The sequence below is a fragment of the Penicillium manginii genome (assembly GCF_028828005.1).
Source record: "Penicillium manginii strain IBT 31320 chromosome Unknown utg000004l:1.0-7231830.0:1.0-7236170.0, whole genome shotgun sequence".
NCBI classification, from domain to species: domain Eukaryota; kingdom Fungi; phylum Ascomycota; class Eurotiomycetes; order Eurotiales; family Aspergillaceae; genus Penicillium; species Penicillium manginii.
The window spans coordinates 5688387-5709024 of NW_026643105.1; the positions used below are offsets into that span (position 1 = coordinate 5688387).

The following is a 20638-nucleotide window of genomic DNA, read 5'->3' on the forward strand; positions in this document are numbered from 1 at the left end:
TATATTCTCAGTTAAAGTAACAAAACACGATACAAGTAGCGACTTGTACTAGAGGCCGAGAGCTCATTTACATTTTTTCCCAATTCCCCTCTAATTTCCACCCCATTTCTTGTACATCATATCATAGATCTGAAGGTCCTTCTTAGCATCCTCCACAGTCGTCTTGATATCTTGACCGTTGGCAAAAGAATCGTGCACGAGCTGTAATTCAGCCGTATATGCGTCTTCATATGAGGAAAGGACGTTGCGTCGTTGGATTTCCCCTTGCTCGTTGACCTCTTCCACCTCGACGTAAATGGGCAAGCCCTTAACATAAGGGCTATCATACTTGATGGTAACCCGCTTGGTGTCACCGTACACAGTAATATGAGCATCAAATATAGGGACTCGATCAATGCCACTCTCGTAGGTCGTGGAATAGGTCGAGCCATCTTTGTTGCGGAAGGTCATGATAGCGCTATAGAAAGGATCGTTGGCGGAGACTCCGTCCACCGATTCTGGGAACCCGAGAGTCTCGCGCATAAGAGAGATGTCGTGGGATCCCAAGCTACCCAGGAAGCGGCAGTACTTCTTCTTTTCTTCTGTTATTTCCTGGTTGGGGAACGCCTCTTCGAAAAGCACGTCCAGGCGCTTGTTGCGCTCCTCTGTGGACCCGGCAGGGTAGTCGGCATTTTTGACTTGGAATGTACCACTCTGGTCCACAAATTGCGCATTGGGGCCACTGAAGTCCCGTACTCGCGCATACAGGATTTTCGGAATAGTCGCAATTTCACGCTTGAATGCATTCAGGTAGCTAGGGGCATACCGACGCATATAGCCCACAAAGACACGACCCGCGGCTTCCTTTTCGGCGTCAATGATGGACTGGACCGAAGGTAGGGAGAGAGAGACAGGTTTTTCGATGAAGACATTCTTGCCCGCCTTGAGAGCAGCGATTGCTAGTGGAGCATGAGAGTCGTCTGATGTAAGGATAAAAATCACATCTGTCTTCTCGTGCTCAATGACCTGCTGCGGCGTGGTGGTCTTGTGGGGAACGAAGAATTTGGCGGCGCAGTGATCGACTGTTGTGGGTGACAAGTCACAGATTGATTCTATCTTGAACAGGTGAGATAGAAGTAGTAGGCAAGGTCCATGGCAAACTTGAAAGACCTCCTAGACCGTCCGTTAGCTCGAATGCATTTGCTCGAAACAAAGTTTACACGCACGCCAGCCCCGATAATCCCGACTCCCAATCGACGAGGAGAAGCCATTCTAATCCAATCTCAAGAGTGTGTAGTTCAAAGAGCGGCAGGCGTGGGATAAATTGACCAGACCGTTCGACGGTTATGTTGACGTTTGAGCATCGGTGGAAAGTAAGGTGGGTGCGTCACCGCGGGGCTCGGCCCCGCAACTCGCTTCAAATTGGCGGCGCATCTCAATTCGGCCATTATACTGGCCCAAGGGCCTTGGAAACAGATATAGTATGCTACTATCCCCGGTGTGGGATTGAGACCGGAGTGACATCGAGGCCCTTGAAATATTTTGAACGTCTTCGGTTTTAATGATAGAGAAAGACTCGCATTATATGTCGGTCTGCAATCATTGCTCTATGCCCAAAAGAAAAAAACCATTTATAGATTCCTTAGAACCGCGGTGGAGGTATTGACCTAGGTATTACATATCATTTCTTCTTCAGTAAAAAAAGAATAAAAGTAATTCTTGCTCACATCCTTGGAAGCTACAATGTGATTTATTTTGTTTGTCAAAGTAGTATTTACCATTTCTCATTGCCTCGCTAGATTGTTCTGGAGATGTTTCGAAACTTTCAGAAAGATAGTATTTTCTTAAAGCCACTGTCATCAATTTCTTTCGAAATTCAGAAGTATCGGTCAAGAAAAGAGAGGTATCAAGACGAAGGATAGATTCATCCACAATGATTAATTCAAGTTGGGCGTAAATATTTGAATTCGAATGAAAGGTCAAGTGTTCCCAGATCAGTAGGGGACTTTGCTTTAAAGAAGCCAATGAAAGCCCAGTATCATGGAACACTCATTCACAACATTGCGCCAGAGCCTTTAAGAACCTTCTGTATTCCTTCCCATGATTCTACCCCGCGGGCTGCAGCAACTTCCGGTCTGCTGTTCTCATCGCGCATACGGCGGTCAAATACTTCCATGGAAACCCAACCCTTATATCCCTTTTCGACAATCCAGGCACGTACAATCTCATTAACGGGCATGTATCCTCCCAAATCAGTTTCACCAGGGAACGGTCGTGCATATTTTGACCATGTAAATTGGTGTGCCTCGCCTTCTGTATACCATGAGTGTGCCTCAGAGAATGGTGGATCGAATTTCTCCCCGTCAGATAGCTGGACATAAAAGACTTTTTCCATGGGACAGCTCTTAACGAAGCGGTCTAGCGTATCTTGCAGGGCCTTCTCTGCTTCGGGGAACTTGCCCGACGATACAAATGGATCGGCCCACAACTTCGTAACAATATGAAAGGTATCCAAGCAAAGTCCAAAATTGGATCGGTTAACCTTTTCGGCCAGAGTCACTGTTGATTCCCAAGTTGAAAAATAAGTTCCCCATGATAGTGCTTCGTATGCGATGGAAACAATAGGGCTCTCGGCAGTTCCAAGATCAGCCAGCTGTTGTAAGTCCGATACAATAACAGATTCGTCCCCAATAGCATCGGGTTTGAATTGAGAAGGGACCTGAAGATAACTCGCTTCTATGATTCTGGCTATTCCGATCCAGAGGGTGGCTGTCTGCAATCGTTGGCCCAGCGGGGATCTGTCTCCTTCGTAGTTTTCGAAGGGCGCTAGCGAAATGATTTCGATCTTGAGGCTCTCGCATAGTTGTTTGATCTTGTAGGCCGCATCGAAGATTGAGAGTCCGTTGGTTCTAGAATACGCTTCGAGGTCTGAGAAGACCAACTCGATTCCAGAATATCCAGCTAGAGCCGCAGCTTTTATCTTGCGATCGAGAGCGTGGGAAGGATGCTGACCCAGCGAAATGGTGCTGATAGCCAATTTGTGGGGGAGCATGATTTTGGTGTGAGAACTTGAACTTGAAAAAGAATATATGAAGGTCAACTGCCAGTGGCCAATACGGAGATCGTTCTCTGGCGCTGTATAAGTACCTGGGTAGGTATGTTGCGGGGCTCGGAGATTGATATCCGAAAAGAAGGCCGAGTACTTGAATTGAGTCAGTTCAATAAAAACTTAGAACCCTCAAAACTTCGATATGCCTAGATATCTATAATCCGAAGTTCCTTTCCCTGATAACATGGGTTTCCAGTGTTTTGTGCCGTGGTTCACCAACAACACTCTACTTTGATAGGCACATTGAAGTAAGTTAATCCAATGATATCGCTCGGATGAAAAACAATAACCTTGGAACATCTTTCGACTCTATGAGAGCCCTGGCTACGGTGGCAACCCCCGAGACTATACCGCACGAAGTTACGGGGGAATACACCCGATAAGTAGATTTATTCGTCTTGGCCAGAGCCCTGGAGCTGCATCGGGTGATTAGGACGTTGTGCCACTTTTCAATTGATCCTGGCAGCACTACCTAGGTACTTCGGTACATTATTGAGGAAGGTCGAGAGATAGATAGCTTCGATATTTTAGAACGAGTGCCAGTGAGTAATGCCAACGCTGATGCAAAGAAACCAGGCCTGCTGCCTGGAATGAAATCGCGCCGCCAAGAGGCTCCGCTCCACCATCGACCGCAGATCGTGTGGAGGGGCAGCGCAGCTCAGCTTATCACCTGGCGCATCCCTGAAAGGAGCGGGAAACCTTAGTGTCTATCCTATCCTGATCTCCCCCTTCTCCAACCTCAATTCCAACCCCATTGTTGATCTCCCTCTAGATCTGGAGACCCCCACAATCCACCATGGTCGTCGAGCACCTCACCATTCGCAATAACACCAGCACGGCGATCGTCCTGAAGCGCATCGAGCGCTTCGCGGCCCCAGAACAAAATAAGGGTGATGATTTCACCTCTATGGCCAGGAACTTCACTCGGGCTCTGACCAATCAAACTCGCACCGCTGAGCCGGTCAAGTCTATTAACGATGATACTCGTCCATTCGACGAGGTGAACGACATTGACTTGCGCATTGAGCCTTTCACCACTAAGAAGACGGAGCGCAAAGCCTTCGTTCATTCCGACAAGGAGCGCATGCGTCTCGTCTTCGAAGTCGATGGCGAACGTCACCAGATCCAGACGCCTGTCCCTACCACCGAGAGCGCGACAATGAAGGCATTGACTGAGAACCCAAAGCACAAGTTTACAGGCATCTACATTACGCCTGAATCATACCTGACCATTTTCTCGTCAGCAAACCTGGATGCTTGGATGCGTGAGCTCCGCGATGACACCCTCCTCTCCGCTCTATCCATCCCAGGCACGCACAATTCCCCCACCTGTCATGTCGCCCCGCCTTCGGTACGCTGCCAGGCTGTTAGCCCCCGCGAGCAATTGAAGAATGGGGTGCGCTTCTTTGACATTCGCGTGCAACCGCAGTACCCCGATCGACCGGAGAAGGATGAACTGATCCTCGTCCACAGCGTGTTCCCCGTTTCACTGACGGGGAACAAGTACTTCAGTGACCTGATGCGTGAGGTCAACGAATTTCTCGAGCAAAACCCCTCCGAGACTCTCATTATCTCCCTCAAGCGGGAGGGTAGCGGCAATGCCAAGGATGAGCAGCTTGCGCATATTCTCCAAAAGCACTACGCCAGTGCTGGCAGCCACTGGTGGGTTCGACCCAAGATTCCAACCCTGGGTGAAGCTCGTGGCAAGGTCATTCTCCTTCGTCGGTTCAACTTGCCTGAGGACCTGCAGAAGGAGCACGGTGGTACGGGATGGGGTATCGATGCTGCTGCGTGGGCGGATAACACAGCTCACGCAAGCTGCCCCAGTGGCCAGCTCTGTATCCAGGACTTCTATGAAGTGCAGGAGTCTCTCAACATTGAGAAGAAGATCAAGTTTGTTACCGAGCAGATTGATCGTGCTGGTCACTGCCGCTACCCTTTCGGGATCCAGCAGAATGTGAATGAAACAAGGAAGTACCCCTTCTACATCAACTTCCTGAGTGCAAGCAACTTCTGGAAGACTGATACATGGCCTGAGAAGATTGCTGCCAAGGTGAACCCTGCTGCCGTGGATTATATCTGTCGCCAGCAACAGCAAGGTGATGGCGACTGCGGCACTGGTATTTTGGTCACTGACTGGGTTGGCTTGGATGGTAACTGGGATCTTGTTCGTTGCATTGTCGGTATGAACGCCAAGTTGCGACTCCGACATGAGTAAATATATGCGTTTGAGGACTCGAAAGATTCCCAGGAGTTGTCTGCGGGGAGATTTGTTTTTATATCGCCGGTTTATATCGCCTCACGAGTGAATGAGATAGTACGTTATCCCATTTCGAGTTGATAAGAATTTCAGTATTTTGATTCTCACGCAATGTACACCTATCCTAGGCAAAAGATATAATAAATAAAACAAGGCTCGAGCCCTCTAGGATGCAAAACCAACAGTGTGACCTATTATACAAAAATCAATGCACATGGACGAAGCCATGTTAGGACGACTCGTCCTTCTCGCCCTCGCTCTTAGGGTTCTGCTCTTCCTCCAGGGCGCTTCTCCGGCTCTCCATAGTAAAGTAAAGGCTCTTTCCGGCGCCCTCCAGAGTGCTGGTAAGGCTGGAGCCCATGCTCTGCAAAGATGTGACAAGCTGGGAACGCAGGCCATCCATACCGCCCTCAATGCTACCAACCCACTTGGTCTGGCTGATATCAAAGACTTGGCCATCGACACGGGCAGCCAGAAGGTTGAGCTTTCGTAGACCGTCCTGAACAATGGGATCGTGGTAGTCAGGGTTACCCTTACGGGTAGGCGCAGGGAAGCCAGCCTCCTTCGGCGTCAGAATCGACAAAGCAGCCTTCATGTGTTCAGGAGAAACGCTAGGAATGGAAAGAACAGCGATAGGTCCGACCAAGATTTCGGCAAGCTCGTGTCGACCTTTCATGTGCTTCACAGCAAGGTGGGCAGCACGAGACAAGTCATGGGTCAGGGACGGGTCATCCTTGGAGCCGGAGATCGCGGGGATTTCAGCGGAGGTCTGCGTAATAGGGTCGACGGCGCTAGGGGGGTTTGCCGGAAGCCTGGGCGGCATCGTTGGGACGGAAATATTCCACAATGCGCAGGGCAACTTCGAAGATGCTGGTTTGAACGGTCTGCACCTTGATATATGGAGCCAGAGCCGGGGCAGTTCTGCCTTCAGAAGCAATCTTCTCATCGACCTTCTGGAGGGCCTTGTTAAGCTCACGGCGAATGGCAGCCCATTCCATGGACTTCAGGTTGTTGTGCTGGAACATGACCAGGAGAGGAGATGTGCGGAGGAGAGAGGTATAGGCGCGGAGGAGCTGCGATCGGCGATACTCAGGATTGCGGTGCGAAGGAGGCTGGGTAAGGGGAGTGCGAGCAATTGGGGCTTTGGACTTTGTCATTTGGTCGATGGGAGCAGCTGGTGTGATTGCCGGGGCCGCAGCGGTGCTGGCGCTCCTAGCAGCGATGCGGAGTGCATTGTGGCATTGTAGGGCCGGTTGCCGAAATGTCGTAACACGTAGCCGGGGAGGCATTGCGATTTGAAATGTATGCGAAGATTCACGGAAACAATTGGAGATGAACTTGTAGTGGACCGAGATGAGCCTCCGACAGCGCGACATTTTTTGAGATCCAAAGATAGCAGGCGGTGCTGGGTGCGGGTTCTGCCGGCATTATTGGACGCGGCGTGAGGGGCTTGAGTCATTTCAGTGGGGTTGTCATTCATCATTCATGTCCGTTTGCGCTGCTTTTTGAAAGACCCATTGAAAAACTTCTACGAAATTGCTCGTCAATTGGATTTTCGTTTGGGTAAAATGACCTCTAATAAACCGGTGCAAAGGGCTGAAAAGCCCGAGGTTGTTTCAATCTCCCCTCTACTCCAACGTCTAGCATACCCCTCTACAGCTGAAATCCGCGTCAGCGCGGATGACATTGCTTCAGCTTTTGCTCTAATTTTTGAAGACCGCCTCTCCGACATTCAAACTGCTGCTCTTCTCACTCTATTGCACTCGACTGGCAAGGATAAGGATGCTGCCGTCATTGCAAAATGCTCCCACCGCATGAGAGAAGCTGCTTGCCAAATCGACAAAGCTGCGCTCAAGAAGGTTGTGAAAGCCCGGGGCATCCACGAGGGTAATTACAAGGGTGGCTTGGTAAGAAACACTCTAAATGCATCGGAGCTTCATTTTGCTGACATCCGCTTCTTACTAGTGTGATATTGTTGGAACTGGAGGTGACTCTCATTCCACCTTCAACGTATCAACTACCTCCTCGATCATCGCCTCGCCACTTCTCATGACTGCTAAGCACGGAAACCGTGCGCAGACATCCTTCTCTGGATCCGCCGATGTTCTCAATGCAGTTCAGCCTATAGCTCCCAACATCTCTGCAATTAATGCAGAAAACGTGGCTAAGGTCTATGAGAAAACGAACTACTCATTTTTGTTTGCCCCGAACTTTCACCCCGGCATGATGTACGCCAACCCTGTTCGTCGCAGCCTCGGTCTTCGAACAATCTTCAACCTCATGGGTCCTCTCGCGAATCCCGTTGAGTGGGCCATTGAGGCCCGTGTCGTTGGTGTTGCTTACCAGAGTCTCGGCCCTGTGTTCGCCGAAGCTCTCAAGCATGCTGGGGCCAAGAAGGCGCTGGTTGTATGTGGTGCGGAGGATATGGATGAGATCAGTTGTGCCGGCCAAACGAACTGCTGGAGATTGTCGGAGTACCCCAACCCGTCCTACAAGGAGTCATCCATCAACCACGATGATGACTCAAGTGAGGACGAAGAGAACCCGCGCACATTGGTGAAGATTGAAACTTTCTCGCTCCATCCTTCGGATTTCGGCTTGCCGACTCATCCTCTGACCGAGGTCTATGGGCGCAAGATGCCCAAGGACAACGCTGCTAAGCTCATGAGCATTCTCCGCAATGAGTTGCCACGAGACGATCCCATCTTGGAGTTCGTCCTTATGAACGTTGCTGGCCTTCTTGTCACCTCCGGTATTTGCGAGGCCGAAACGAGCAACTTGGGACACGGTGACGACGGAAAGGTCATCACTGAGCGCGGCCCTGGAGGTGGTCGCTGGAAAGAGGGGTCTCCGCCGTGCGCGCTGGGCGATTGAGAGTGGCCAGGCACTGAAATGCTTCGAGCAGTTCATTGAGGTTACCAACCAACTTTAAATCGTGCCGTGCACAACAAGTTGCATATTCTCGGACATATCGAACCTCCGGTCTTCTCTTCTGATTGATTAATGGGTCGACCTTTCATTTCTTTCCTGTTCTTATTCTTATATTCGAGCATCATCTCGGGCCTTTTTTTTTATTTTCACTTATATACTAGTATGCCAGAGCTATACTAGTCAATCATTCTGGTTGCAAACAACTACCTTGGAAACAAGGACTACTAGGATACAACTTGAAGTTGATTACAGCCTTGGAAGTAATACTCAAACTCAACAGCTCCCCCATCTTACTTGGAATGATGGTTGGTTGATCAAAGCAGATCAACATTCGGAACCCTTACTGATACTTGTTATCGAAACTTGCTTTGAAGAGGACGTTTCCACGGAATCGTAGTCTCGTGTAATTCATATTTAGTTCTGTGAAAGAACTCCAAAAACGCCATTTGATGCATCATTTGTCGCAAGCGCGGACAGAAATAGAAGAAAAGATAAGTGACAGGTCGCGAGTCGCAAGCCCCATCAACTCCACGGTTTTATCCCAAAGTCACCAGGCCGGGATGATTATTATTCATCGGGTTCTCATTCGATTTAACGGGCCTGGAACTGGACCATACTAGATAAAGCAAGGTGAGTCAGTAAATGCGCTTCGTATCGTCGAATAGCTCGACCGCGGCTGAAAGAGGATCTTACCGCTTGGTTCGCTCCTTGTATAGCACACGGTGACCACAGTCCTTACAGCGAATCTGGTCGCCGCGCTTGAGAGGAACGCGCGCGGAGCACTCGCCGCAAAGGTAGACGACAGAGGGGCTATCGACAGCCATGGCGCTGAATCCGTTGTCGGCGCCGAAGCCGTTCTGACCGCCGCCCATAGAGGGGACCTGGTATGCTTCGCGGGACATTTTGGAGATTGTTCGTTTTCAACGGATGAACTGGATAAATTGAATATTCGTGTGCCGTGGAGGGTGGGAGAGGGAAGCGCGGATGCGGAGATGTCAAATGTCTTGCGAGATTCTTTTTTCGCGGCGGGATTTCTGCTTATCTCATCAACAGCCCCACTCACTTCCCTTTTTGGGACTCAATTTTAAGTATTGAGTTCACGAGCTTCACAGCTTTTATGCCTAATCCAACTTTAAATCAGAGGTTTTGTGGTCTTTTTGCTCTGAATTACATTTCGAGTAAATCTGGGATTCTTAGATTTATATTCATATTCATCAAACGATCATTTATCACAACCAACAGCCATGTATCTAGTATGCCCCGAAGAATGGTATCTCCCGATAAATGCAACAAATAGCCATCCAAGCGCCATGCAATAAGTAAAATGTGTATCATAAGATGAGTGGCGTAGCAAAATTCTTTACCACCCACCGCCAATCTTCCCAGCGAGTTCAACCACTCGACTGGTGTCATTGGATGCATTTTGTTCTTTTCCAACATCGCTTTCCACTTTGCGATAGGTGGTATAAACAAGCTTCGACAAAGGAATTCCCATGAATTGCGACCAATTTTCTAATCCTTCATGGATTCCCCGTTCCTTCTCTGCAATTGAAAAAGGGTTCTTGATGATTTCTGGTTCAATCTCGGAATCGGATTCCATCGAGAAATACGCTTCGTCCACACGAGCGAGCCAAGCACGCTGTTCATGAGGCGTAGGCTTCATAGCTGCTTCAGCATCCACCGAGTTTTCTGTGCTTTGTAGCGGATTTGTAATCTCACGAGCATCTTCCACTCGGATTTGCCCTCCGCCATTGGTACAACCGCCTGGACAGGCCATCACTTCCACATAGGAATATTCCGAGCCGGAGTTTCCAGCAGCAGCGTTGCGAGAGATTGGCTGACGACGGCTTGCAGGCAAAGGCTTTGCCCCAGGAAGCCTGGATACTCGCGCTGGTTTCAACTTTCGCACCAGGTTCTGAATGTTTCGAAAGCCGTAGTAACGAGCTGCCTTCATAATGGTTTGCCCGTCTTGAGAATTGAGCACGTACTCAACAACATCCGCATTACGCCCACGATTTGTGACGAGCTCGCTGCCCGGGTTCCGGGCCTGAAATGTACTCAGGACGTAGTGAAGGTAGCCCCCGGAAGTAGAAGTTTCTAGCGACTGCTCGGTTGCTGAATATCTAGAAGAGATGAAAGGTTCAAGAGTACTCTCTGGGAATGGTATATTGAGAGACCCTGTGATCGGTCGAAGAGGCATGTTCGGCAAAAAGAGGCCCCGAGAAGAAGCCAATGAAAGGATCTCTCGGGTGGTGATAACACAGTCAACGTCGCGAACAGGCTGAGAAGTTGCAAGTGAATCTTCGCCTGTTTGCCATGATATATCGGTGAGCTCCTCTCGACTAGCCTCCAACTTTTTATCGAAGCATGGCATGACTGCCAGGTGCCAAATTTGAGAAGCTGGGATGCCGAGAGATTTGCTCAAGACCGTCTTGAGAAAGGTTCCCGACAGAGCTTGTGGAGACTTGAGTCTAGACAAATGAGGCAGTACAAATGGATGCGTTTTTTCGGCGTAGCAGATCCAGCCCGGGCATGCAGAGGATAAAATTGGCCGCTTGGGAAGAGAAAATTCTTGACCACCGGCTAGAGATTCTGGGGAATTGATGGATTCCAAAACCTCGTCAGCAGTGAGCACCAAGACTGCCTCCCGCATGCTGTTCGTGTCGACAACCCAGGAAAATCCACTGCCGTGTTTGCCGCCACTGCGCAGTCCCTGCGGCCCGCGTAGGAACTGGTCAATCATATAACCAGCCTCCCTCTCGGAGATGCCATAGGTAGCTGCCAAGCTGGCTCGTACCTGTGGGCTCACGCTAGCAACGAAGACTCTGCCCTGTTCGGGTGTCTCAGCATTGCTAGAAACTGTCGCCTCATTTTTTTGTCCCAAGGGGATCTCGGGGTAGGCGTCGAGGGTATTTAGAACCTCAGTATGTGACTGCAGTGATATCAAGACTGCTTCTGCTGATGTGACGCATCCCGAGCAAGCAAGACAGTCGGTCAAAGAAATTTGGGCCGGTGGAAGGTTCTCGGGCTCGATTTTGTCTTCGGTGGTAACTTCGTAAGGATTCTTTGAAAAGAAAGGCAGTCAGTACCAGATGAAAGAGACAGGTGCTCTGATGACATTTTGACAAACCTCCTCCTTTGTGCTCTTTTGTGGAAGGGTTTCCACTGGCTTTATACACGCGACCCCGGGCGAAATGAAATCGTTCAGATCGTCCGCCGACAGGATCGCGCTCATGGTGGCGGGGTACCGCTGCGGGCGAAACGAGACCACACAACCGGAGAGTAGGCCACAAAGTGTTGTAAGTCGGTTATTATTCAAAAGACTGGTTGCTCGGTAGTATGATGTAAGAGTGAAAGAAAGAAAGGAAGATAATAGAAAGTTACTAAGAAGTGCAAGAATCCAGCGGAAGTCCTCGAACCAACAAGGTTGGCCGTTTTGTCATCCAATCTGGTGGCGACATCGGCGCACCGATAAGCACTGACCGCCTGCCTTGTGGGGCATGAAATAGCATTGACGGGTCCGGGCGTGCAGCTGCAGCCTCTCATTGGCTGCTCGCGATCTATTCCCTCTTTCACCCTTTGAATCCCGCTCACGCCTCCTTTGGCATCAACTATCAAAGGGTTGAAAGTCTGGGGGTGACTCGCCGTTACATCCAGCAGAACTGGAAATTCATGATTCTCTGTCTCTTTCATGAAATCAAATATCGGATCAGATCTCAAAGAAAACTACTACAATACATCACATTTGCACCTTGTAGTCCAGGCGATATTTCCTTTAAAGATGAGTGAGGTCTGATCTCCCTCAAGATGAATGCTAAAGCGAAAACTTGAAATTGAATATTCCAGAATTGCCATAGACGATATAGGGAACAACAAATTTTTATTTTTTCAATCATAGTATACCTATCTTCAGCACCCAGTCAACACAATCAACCTTGGAAGACCATTCTCTTTGATTATCATGCCACCCCCGCCGCCGAAAAGGACGAGATCGGGAAATGCTGCAGTTTTCCCCGATCCCCCAAAAGATCACTCGAGGAAGGAACTAGTCACTGTTGCCAAAGACACCCTTGAAGTCATTCCATATATCGTGAAATCTCTAGAAGCAATTGGCGAATCCCCTCGAGCTAGTGTGCTCTACGAGTATTCTGAAGAGAGCTGTCCACGACTCGACAGGGACAGCCCTTATTTTCCAGACCAAACGACAGATGTTAGAGTGGTACTGGAAGATACATTCGATGCTGCTCTTGCTCTTGGAAACATGAATCAATACTTGGGTAGCCAAGATCGAACTCCCGTCTGTGTTTTAAACTTTGCGAACCAGGCGCATATCGGAGGGGGATTCTATACCGGGTCTAAGGCACAGGAAGAAGACCTCTGTCGCCGAAGTACACTAATCGAGACTCTTCATCCTCATTTCTACCCCATGGACGACGATGAGTGTATATACTCGCCGAGCGTCTTCGTGTTTCGAGAAAACGCCGCGAAGAACCATAAGATCATGTGGACCGACCGTGTGAGCCTTCTGCCTGAAGTCAGTGTCATTTCCATGGCTGCAGAGCAACATCCCAATCTGAATCCAGCCAAAGATGACCACGCACATGCATTGTCCCGAGAATTGATGCAGGATAAGATGCGTTTGATTCTCCGTGTAGCTGCTAACGCCTTCCACCGCAGACTAGTTCTCGGTGCCATAGGCTGTGGAGCCTTCGGTCATCCTTCGAGACATGTAGCCGAGCTCTGGCTTGACGTGCTATCAGAGGAAGAATTTGGAGGATGGTTTGAGACAATCGTTTTTGCTGTCTGGGACCCTAAACTCCCTCACAAGGTCTTTTCGGATTTCTATGATGTCCTTGCTGGTCAAAGCCTATGGCAATACCATGATAGTGAAGACTCGCAGAGTGAAAGCTCACTGGATAGTCGCAGTAACGATGAGAGTGATGAGGATCCGGAGGAGCTATCGGAGTCAGGCTACAAGAGGAAGCTTCACGAAGTGGAGAGGGCGGAGCAGGAGCAAGATGAGTCCTCGCAGGAGGAGGGGAGTTCCGAGTCGGAGGATGATGATAACAGCTAGCTTAGTGACTACTAGTATTAGCTGTAGTAAACTCTTGTATAATACTACTGAGTACTGCTGGCTATTCGTATCAGCACTGGAAAGTTTGAGGAGTTGGAAGCGAAAAAATATTTCAATCCGTTCGCTCAAGGGTACTAAGACAAGTAAAAACATATTTTTTTATCTTGTTCAACATTGGACTGTTCTACACAAATTGAAGCGTATTTGAAGGAATTCCCAGGTACCTAGGTACTTATATCTGATTCTCTCAGGCCGATAAATATCATGTTATGTACCTAGGTAGGTATCAATACATAGGGATTTTGGATCTTAAAAAATCTCCGAACTAGCCTTTATGCTGCCAGTTGGGATATCTTGAACTCCTGGGACTTTTGATGATTTGGGGTCATCCATTAGGCATACAAGAAAAACCACTTCACTTCAGTAATATTCTTCATATGTGAACATTTAAAATTGCACCGATTCCCACCTACTAAAATCGCGCTATCAAAGCTGCCAGTATTCAGTATGATCAATGTCTTTGCCCTCCGCGATGAAACTCAGCTAGAAATTTTGCTCTTGATGAATGTCAAAGCCTGTGCGCCGTACTCTGCACCATAGCCCTGGTGGGTTGCTGCATTACTGCCATTACAGCAATACGGATCCGAGGCATCACAGTACGATTGGATCTTACTGGCGGATGGACAGGTAAATCCCGCCGGGCGTTCGTCGAACTATTTGAATGTCAGCTCCAGAATCGAAACAGGAAGCTCAAGGTAATAAATACCCCTCCTGCACCGCAGGTTCCCACGTCATATGGTAGCCCTGCCCTGAAAAGAGGATCTCCCATAAAAATAGCAGCCTTGACCATGTTCACGGCAGAAGAAGACAGCCGGACCGATGTATCGGTAACTCCTTGGTTGGGAACACCCCCACCACATAAAGCAGCGTCCATTATCTCGCCTCCCTGAACAAGCGAGAAAATGAGGTTAGACTCCACTCTTGTCGCTATCTATTTAAAGGATTGAGAATTGACGAACCTGTGAGTAGCCGACTAGGATCAACTTTGTATCAGGACACTGTGAATTGAAGGAATTTACAGCAGAGGCAACAGCTTGGATTCCTTGGGCAACTGAGCTAGAATAGCTCACGCCGCCACATGAAGATTGACCACCACATGCAGGGTAACTGATGGCCTCAGCTGTAGACCCCGAATAAGCGCCCAGCACCTCGTTGACAACAGTGCTGGACGACCCGTAGCCCGGGGAGACAGTGGTTTCACGGGCACCAAAAACATGGACACCAGGACAGTTTGCACGTCCCTTAATACCTCCGTCAAGCGGAGTAGCGTAAGTTCCGCCGACGAGAAAAGAGACAGTCAGTAAGTTGGACCACATGGTGTCAACAGAGTATAAGTAAGAAAAATGTGGAAAGAATTTGCCAGCTAGCAATAATGACAAGGAGAAGGATGAGTTTGCTCTGAGATTATTAGTTGAAACCGGATGAGGGCCTCTTCAAGTGAGCGGAGGCCACATTTATAGAAGGAGTCCGAACTCCACTCCTCCGAGTCGCGGGTAATGATTGAGTCCAGAGCCCTGGAGGACTTTGCTTGCTTCCTCAAGCCATAGATTGGTGGTAGTTGAAGAGCTCCTTTCGACCGAAGAAATAATTTTGCCTAATAACCCATGGATCATAGATATTTGGTCGATCAATCGTGTATGGTCTGCAGACTTGCAATGGGGCATCTCAAGATTAGCCGTGAAGAAACGCATCCGGATTCAGGCTGAATCAATAGACGTGTCACTCTAACAAGCCTAGCTTGGCGCCCCGCCAAAGTAAAAAAAGGGTCTACTACTAGTAGTTTTAGATGTGGAACATGTTTCAAGAGGTGTACTCCCCCGCATCATTTGAGGTAACTAAATGGTAGATCACTTGTCATGGAATAGTTTCAATGCGGCTTTGCGTTTACAAAATACCATCAAAAATCAGGAGTTCTCTGGCGAAATCGATTGGGAGGCAGATTTTCTGTCAACTTTCCAAATTGTGTGATTCCGGCAACTGGAGGAATCAAGTTTTCACTGGCAAACCAAAGAGGCTTCGAGGTAGATGAAGTTTTCTCGAATGATTAGGCCTCCTCAACATAAAATAAGATGGCAAATAAACTTGAATTTTTAATGGCGTATTTTAGACACCTGCTAATCGAGGGGCTTTCTGGCCCAAACACGCCGTCTAAAAACAACAGGTTAAAGCTTAGAAATAGCCAGATCTGGGATGTGACTTACGCTCGTTGATAGGCATGGACCTTAGGATTCTTCAGTTCGGTCCGAATTTTCCCAACATAAGCCTGGACCTGCTCTGGAGACCACGGATTTGGTGTGCCAAATTTAGTTAGAAGCCACATTCCCCATCCTTCCAAACCAGCGGACCACATGTGATAGTTTATTAGCCCCGCCTCCTTGAGCTGTTTATCTTTAGGCCAAGCTCCAATGGGCCACTTGCTGATCTTCTCTTTTAAATCGAAAAATCCAGCACGCTCGATGGAGGAGCTCATCGTATTGAGAGTGTCGATTCGACGACCAGACCTTTCTGCACAGCCAAATGTAACATCTCCCCAACTCGCAGCCATGCTATCTCCCGGAACACTATCATCGTCGGCTTCGAGATGAGCATCCAGCTCTAGCTGTTCAATCCAACCACCAGGCTTGAGATTTCTGGATACCAACATGAGAATCTTCCAAGAATAGGGAAATCTTAATCAGGAACGTAACGTACTCATAGCACTTTTGGTAGACAATGTCCCACTCCTTTTCTGTAAATGCTCCAAGCATGATACGCAAATGGATAAAGTCAAACGGCTCACGCCAGGTCCACTCTCGCAAGACATCATCCACCTCCAATATGCAGTTCGGTGGCATCCACGTCACAGGGGGTGGGAAAATATCTACACCTCGAACGGTAGCTAGAGAAATATTAGCGTATGGGAAATGTGCATTTGTTGAAGATTCAATCACTTTCGGGAAACATATCTGCGACGTCGCTGTAATAAAATGTTACTAATCTGTCGGGAAATGCCTAGGTATGAAGGGGAAGATTTCAACATACATAGCCCATAGTCCATTTCCAGTTCCGATATCGAGGATATTCTAGTGGTTTGAATGTTTGAGATATAGCCTTTGGAGGAATTAATTCTGTCGACATACCTTCGCCGAACTTCCGACAGGGGCTCGGAATAGTGGGTTTGACGTATCAGACTCAAGAACTATGGCAACAGCATGACTGCTCGTTTTGATTAGCTTAATTCTTTAGGTTCGGGGGCTATCATGCTATACCCGGCTTCTAGGCTCTCAAATTGAAGATCATCGGCCGGGCTCCTAGTACACGGTTAGAGCCAGGAATATTCCTCCTATATGCTTCTGTTTCTTTTTGGGTGGTGTCCTAACCAGTATTCATCTTCTCTCAACGTTTGGTATCTGAGGACTTTTTAGAGAATGCCGTTGATAAAAGTTGCATAGCTTGCTTACCGCCGACCATTTTCGATAAGCCCTCTATAGATCGAGGAAGAAATTGAAGTAGTTTCACTATGGTGGAAAAGCTTGTTAGAAAACCCGGCACTTGATAAAGGTACATTTGGAGCATACGATCGATTATCTTCCTCGAGACTCGCATTCGTTATATAGACATCGGGATCCTTGTGTAATAATGAGAGATTGTGCCAAATGCGAGCAAATTCGACTTTCAGGATGTCAGTCACTCACCACCGCGATTTTTTCATTGCCCTCAGCTTCAGACATCATGACGGCGACGATGAAAGTGCCTGGTAAAAGTACACTGAACAGATTTTCAAAAAAAATGTAAATTGGACGGAGGGGGGACAGATACCTTTCCTGTTGCTGTTAAAACGCCGAGGCTGCACCTCAATGCTTTAAGCATAGGGCCTCGCGGCCTATTGGTCGACAATATACCCATCATCGCTGCGTCAAACGTCCCATGCAGGGCGAGTAAACCAATCATGTCACTATTTACTGCTGATCTTTTCTTTTTCTGTACTAATGAGCGAAGGATGGAGGGGCCGCGCCGTTAGAGACGTGCTCCTTTTCCTCCGGAGAACCCCGTCGGTTATGGATACAGTATGCCCCATCCTCATTGAACCGTTTGGGTCCATTTGAAATGCATCTCACATGCACAGTGAAGGAAATTTGAGAGTCGCATCAGCCAATACCTGATTGACGACCGTAAAGCTCATCGAGGTGCATTGCAGTGTTCATGCGATGCCAACTACCCCTGAATCCATGCCCGACACTAATGAGTACTTGGAGGTGGGGCACGGGCGTGTCATGTAAATTGCTACATTGAAAGATTTGTGAAAAGGATTTACGTGCCATGCATTATGTTCGCCACATCAATATCCTCTGACAGGTGATCCCATGCGTGCCTGTGGGGCGACAGCGAGAAGATTGACGAGAGAAATCGAATACAAATCCGGGGGAGAATCGGAGACAGAACCAAAATCAGGCACTCGTTCATTTTCTGGAGCGTGTTGAGCGACGTCGCTCATTGGAGCCAACAACGTATTTCTCTTCGCCATCCTCCTCTTTTTTGATAGCGGATGTGCTTTGCCTCTTGGATCCGCGGCTTTTAGCCTCGAGCTTGGGCTTCTCGTCAACCTCAGAGTCGTCTTCCTGTTTCGATGCCCTTTTCCTTTTTGATGCGCTTGAGGTTTTATTCAAAGTTTCATCGCCGGTACTCTTTGTGGCGAGACTGGTCTTCTTTTGGACTGCTAGAACAACAGCACTTGTTCTGCCACCGACTGTGATGAATGTTATCTTGTCGCCGTTTGGAAGGGCCGACGATTGATTCTTCTTGCCCTTGCCCCATCTATGCTTGAAAAGCCAATGTTCAGGAAACTTTTCAGAGTCCGCAAGAACTTCAATCGCAGTAGAGCAAACATAATGGATTGCGTTGTGGAGCTCTTTGACTTGGTCAGTGGAAAGTGTATTGCTGTACTGTTCCGGATGGATCTTGGCGTGGTACAGGATCTCGTCACTGGATATGATGATGTCAGCTGTTGCAAAAGGATATTTAATTGGCCATATTGGTTAGTTGGCTGCGCTTACCCCATCCAGTTTCCGATTCCGCTGATATTCGCTTGGTCGAGCAGAAGTGCCTTAATGGGCACTTTCCTGCTCTTCAGCTTCTCTGCCAGCCAGGCTTCCGTCACGATATCTTTATCCGCAATGGGTTCGGGTCCATTTTCCTTAAGGGGTGTGTGTTTTCGGATTTCATCGGCAGGGCAATCGACAAGACGAATCCGACTTAGCCTGCGCGCATCGACGAATGCCGCTTCGGCCTTCGGCTCGTCGCTTGTTTCCAACAAGAACTTCCAATATTTGGGAGGCCACTCCTGGTCAGCAGGCTTGTCTGAGCGGTAATAATAGGTATCAGCGCCCTTGATCTTCAGCCAGCCAGCCATGCCAAAATGCATCACGGCATGTGGTGGAGAGGACATTGTGATCCAAAAATATTTCCCTTGCTGCCCGGCACCTATGACCTTTTTACCCTGTAATGCCTTTTGAAATTCGGCCGCACTGGTCCCGACTTTTCCATAGACGATATCATCGTGCTGAGCTTGAACCTTGGAAAGGGTCTTGCCAACCAGATGTTGCCGGATGAAATGCACGATACGTGCGACCTCGGCGAGTTCAGGCATCTGCACGCGGTATTATTTGACGAGAGATAAATGTGATAATATAAACAAGGTGATGCAATGTATGTATGAATAGTAATAGGGGAATCAAGTCTCGCAACGACGTGTCGCGTTTCTGATCACGAGATCACCTGACTCGATCTACATTCAAGTGCAATTAGTCAGCTGGTGCACTATTCCTAATGGGGCCGCCATTCGATGACGGAGGGCTGCGGCGAAGCTAGCAACCTCGCCCATAAATCAGTAAACTAATTTTTAAGCCCATTTATACGGAGATAACACTGCTTTTCCCGGCTTGCTATACCGTGTTGTTATCAATACAGATTCTTCTAGCCTTGATAACTACCCAGATATCTGGTGCATCATCCATCTCCACTCAAGCTGGCGTGGTTCTGGGCTACAAAAACGACTCGAGAAAGCGGAGGAAGCGACGGTGAAAATATGGCTGAAGCATCTTCAATGGAGGCTCCAGCATTGACACCCCAGTTTTGCTTCAATGAAAGACTCCTCAGAGGTTTGTCGACCGAGCGGATCCCGCAAATTCCATCCGACTGACCCTTGTCTCCCTTCGTCTAGACTTTCTGAGTCTTTCGCGGTCGACTATCGACGACTCGATCACGCAGAATCTCAATGCGTTAATAACCCCTGCCCGTGAGGGCTTCGATCCATCCTCTACCGCCGTGCGACAAACCGACTCCAAAGCCCGAAAAGCGATCGATCCAACAAATTGCCAGGGTTTCAAGGATAATGTGCTATTTCCGTCATGGCAGGCTCGTTCCGACGTTTTAACCTACTGCGCCGGTGTTGCGACAAGTCCGGACCCTGATGATCCCGACCTGATCTTACGGGAGACCGAATCTGCGAGGGATCGAGAGCGGGTTGTGAATGAACGATTGGACCCATACTCAGCTCGCTTCTTTCCTCGTGAGGCTAGGACGGAGTCACTCGCGAATTTAATACGAAACCAACGGACCGTGGAAGATATCATCCGCGCGAGAACCTGGGGCATGGTGACCGAAAGATGCAGTGGCTCTACGTCATGGGAGGATGCATTGAACCATTGGCGTCACAGCAATCAACGATGAATCATTCGGCGGTAAAATCAATTATTGGCGTCATTAATTGGTTGCTTATATCCTATAGCTTTACCGGCCCTGTTTCAACTTCTTTTGGGCCTGGTTATTTCTTCACTTCCGTGTACAATAAGTATGAAATACATCACAGCATACATAGCGTTGACTTTACGAACCTATAAATGTATGAGCAAGTTTTTATTTACTTATAAAAACATGAAAAATGAATAGGAAAATCCAAAATCCACATACTTCTAGTAGTTCAAATTTGTCAGTTTGGGCATGGCAGGGTAGAATAGCAAATAGCCCACCTTGAGGCAGCTACTAACTAGTATGTGATAGTAAGAGCTTGCCAGGAAAAGCTTTACAAAACAACCCCTTGTCGGCTACACAAAAGATGCCACTCTGGGTGAATGCATGTAAATTTCCTAGTCTCTGCATTCAAATGCAGACGTCAAATATAAACGCGAACTCATCGTCGAGATTGAAATTTCCCATCAGCCTCCCACCTTGAGTCGCTGTTGGACAG

General features: G+C 48.4%; 12 protein-coding genes across 12 annotated transcripts; 4 read left to right on the top strand and 8 right to left on the bottom strand.

Moving 5' to 3' along the window:
- Positions 1-90: 90 nt before the first annotated feature.
- On the bottom strand, positions 91-1250 carry N7533_005813 (Gfo/Idh/MocA family oxidoreductase; the record flags this gene model as incomplete). The annotated part of the gene is made up of 2 exons (XM_057102463.1): positions 91-1152; positions 1206-1250. The coding sequence occupies 2 exons, from the start codon at positions 1248-1250 to the stop codon at positions 91-93; spliced, it is 1107 nt and encodes a 368-aa protein (XP_056962093.1).
- Positions 1251-2032: 782 nt separating this feature from the next.
- Positions 2033-3031, bottom strand: N7533_005814 (sugar phosphate isomerase/epimerase family protein; the record flags this gene model as incomplete). The annotated part of the gene is made up of 1 exon (XM_057102464.1): positions 2033-3031. The coding sequence occupies one exon, from the start codon at positions 3029-3031 to the stop codon at positions 2033-2035; it is 999 nt and encodes a 332-aa protein (XP_056962094.1).
- Positions 3032-3884: 853 nt separating this feature from the next.
- N7533_005815 (phosphatidylinositol-specific phospholipase C) lies at positions 3885-5306 on the top strand (the record flags this gene model as incomplete). Its single annotated transcript, XM_057102465.1, has 1 exon — positions 3885-5306. One exon carries the CDS (start codon positions 3885-3887, stop codon positions 5304-5306), a length of 1422 nt encoding a protein of 473 aa, XP_056962095.1.
- A 271-nt stretch (positions 5307-5577) lies between these two features.
- On the bottom strand, positions 5578-6637 carry N7533_005816 (mitochondrial 54S ribosomal protein uL10m; the record flags this gene model as incomplete). Its single annotated transcript, XM_057102466.1, has 2 exons — positions 5578-6117; positions 6194-6637. 2 exons carry the CDS (start codon positions 6635-6637, stop codon positions 5578-5580), a joined length of 984 nt encoding a protein of 327 aa, XP_056962096.1.
- Positions 6638-6916: 279 nt separating this feature from the next.
- Positions 6917-8222, top strand: N7533_005817 (anthranilate phosphoribosyltransferase; the record flags this gene model as incomplete). Its single annotated transcript, XM_057102467.1, has 2 exons — positions 6917-7255; positions 7314-8222. 2 exons carry the CDS (start codon positions 6917-6919, stop codon positions 8220-8222), a joined length of 1248 nt encoding a protein of 415 aa, XP_056962097.1.
- Positions 8223-8870: 648 nt separating this feature from the next.
- Positions 8871-9181, bottom strand: N7533_005818 (Rpo12/RPC10 RNA polymerase subunit family protein; the record flags this gene model as incomplete). Its single annotated transcript, XM_057102468.1, has 2 exons — positions 8871-8895; positions 8973-9181. 2 exons carry the CDS (start codon positions 9179-9181, stop codon positions 8871-8873), a joined length of 234 nt encoding a protein of 77 aa, XP_056962098.1.
- A 458-nt stretch (positions 9182-9639) lies between these two features.
- Positions 9640-11514, bottom strand: nar1 (iron-sulfur cluster assembly protein NAR1; the record flags this gene model as incomplete). Its single annotated transcript, XM_057102469.1, has 2 exons — positions 9640-11343; positions 11410-11514. The coding sequence occupies 2 exons, from the start codon at positions 11512-11514 to the stop codon at positions 9640-9642; spliced, it is 1809 nt and encodes a 602-aa protein (XP_056962099.1).
- Positions 11515-12240: 726 nt separating this feature from the next.
- N7533_005820 (uncharacterized protein) lies at positions 12241-13353 on the top strand (the record flags this gene model as incomplete). The annotated part of the gene is made up of 1 exon (XM_057102470.1): positions 12241-13353. One exon carries the CDS (start codon positions 12241-12243, stop codon positions 13351-13353), a length of 1113 nt encoding a protein of 370 aa, XP_056962100.1.
- A 539-nt stretch (positions 13354-13892) lies between these two features.
- On the bottom strand, positions 13893-14729 carry N7533_005821 (putative acetyl xylan esterase (Axe1); the record flags this gene model as incomplete). Its single annotated transcript, XM_057102471.1, has 3 exons — positions 13893-14066; positions 14120-14299; positions 14373-14729. 3 exons carry the CDS (start codon positions 14727-14729, stop codon positions 13893-13895), a joined length of 711 nt encoding a protein of 236 aa, XP_056962101.1.
- Positions 14730-15527: 798 nt separating this feature from the next.
- Positions 15528-17123, bottom strand: N7533_005822 (class I SAM-dependent methyltransferase; the record flags this gene model as incomplete). The annotated part of the gene is made up of 10 exons (XM_057102472.1): positions 15528-15561; positions 15615-16043; positions 16105-16291; positions 16344-16369; positions 16435-16475; positions 16533-16608; positions 16662-16703; positions 16854-16910; positions 16971-17020; positions 17088-17123. 10 exons carry the CDS (start codon positions 17121-17123, stop codon positions 15528-15530), a joined length of 978 nt encoding a protein of 325 aa, XP_056962102.1.
- Positions 17124-17852: 729 nt separating this feature from the next.
- On the bottom strand, positions 17853-19039 carry N7533_005823 (putative formamidopyrimidine-DNA glycosylase; the record flags this gene model as incomplete). The annotated part of the gene is made up of 2 exons (XM_057102473.1): positions 17853-18375; positions 18447-19039. The coding sequence occupies 2 exons, from the start codon at positions 19037-19039 to the stop codon at positions 17853-17855; spliced, it is 1116 nt and encodes a 371-aa protein (XP_056962103.1).
- Positions 19040-19477: 438 nt separating this feature from the next.
- Positions 19478-20121, top strand: N7533_005824 (MIX23 family protein; the record flags this gene model as incomplete). Its single annotated transcript, XM_057102474.1, has 2 exons — positions 19478-19550; positions 19613-20121. 2 exons carry the CDS (start codon positions 19478-19480, stop codon positions 20119-20121), a joined length of 582 nt encoding a protein of 193 aa, XP_056962104.1.
- Positions 20122-20638: the final 517 nt, after the last annotated feature.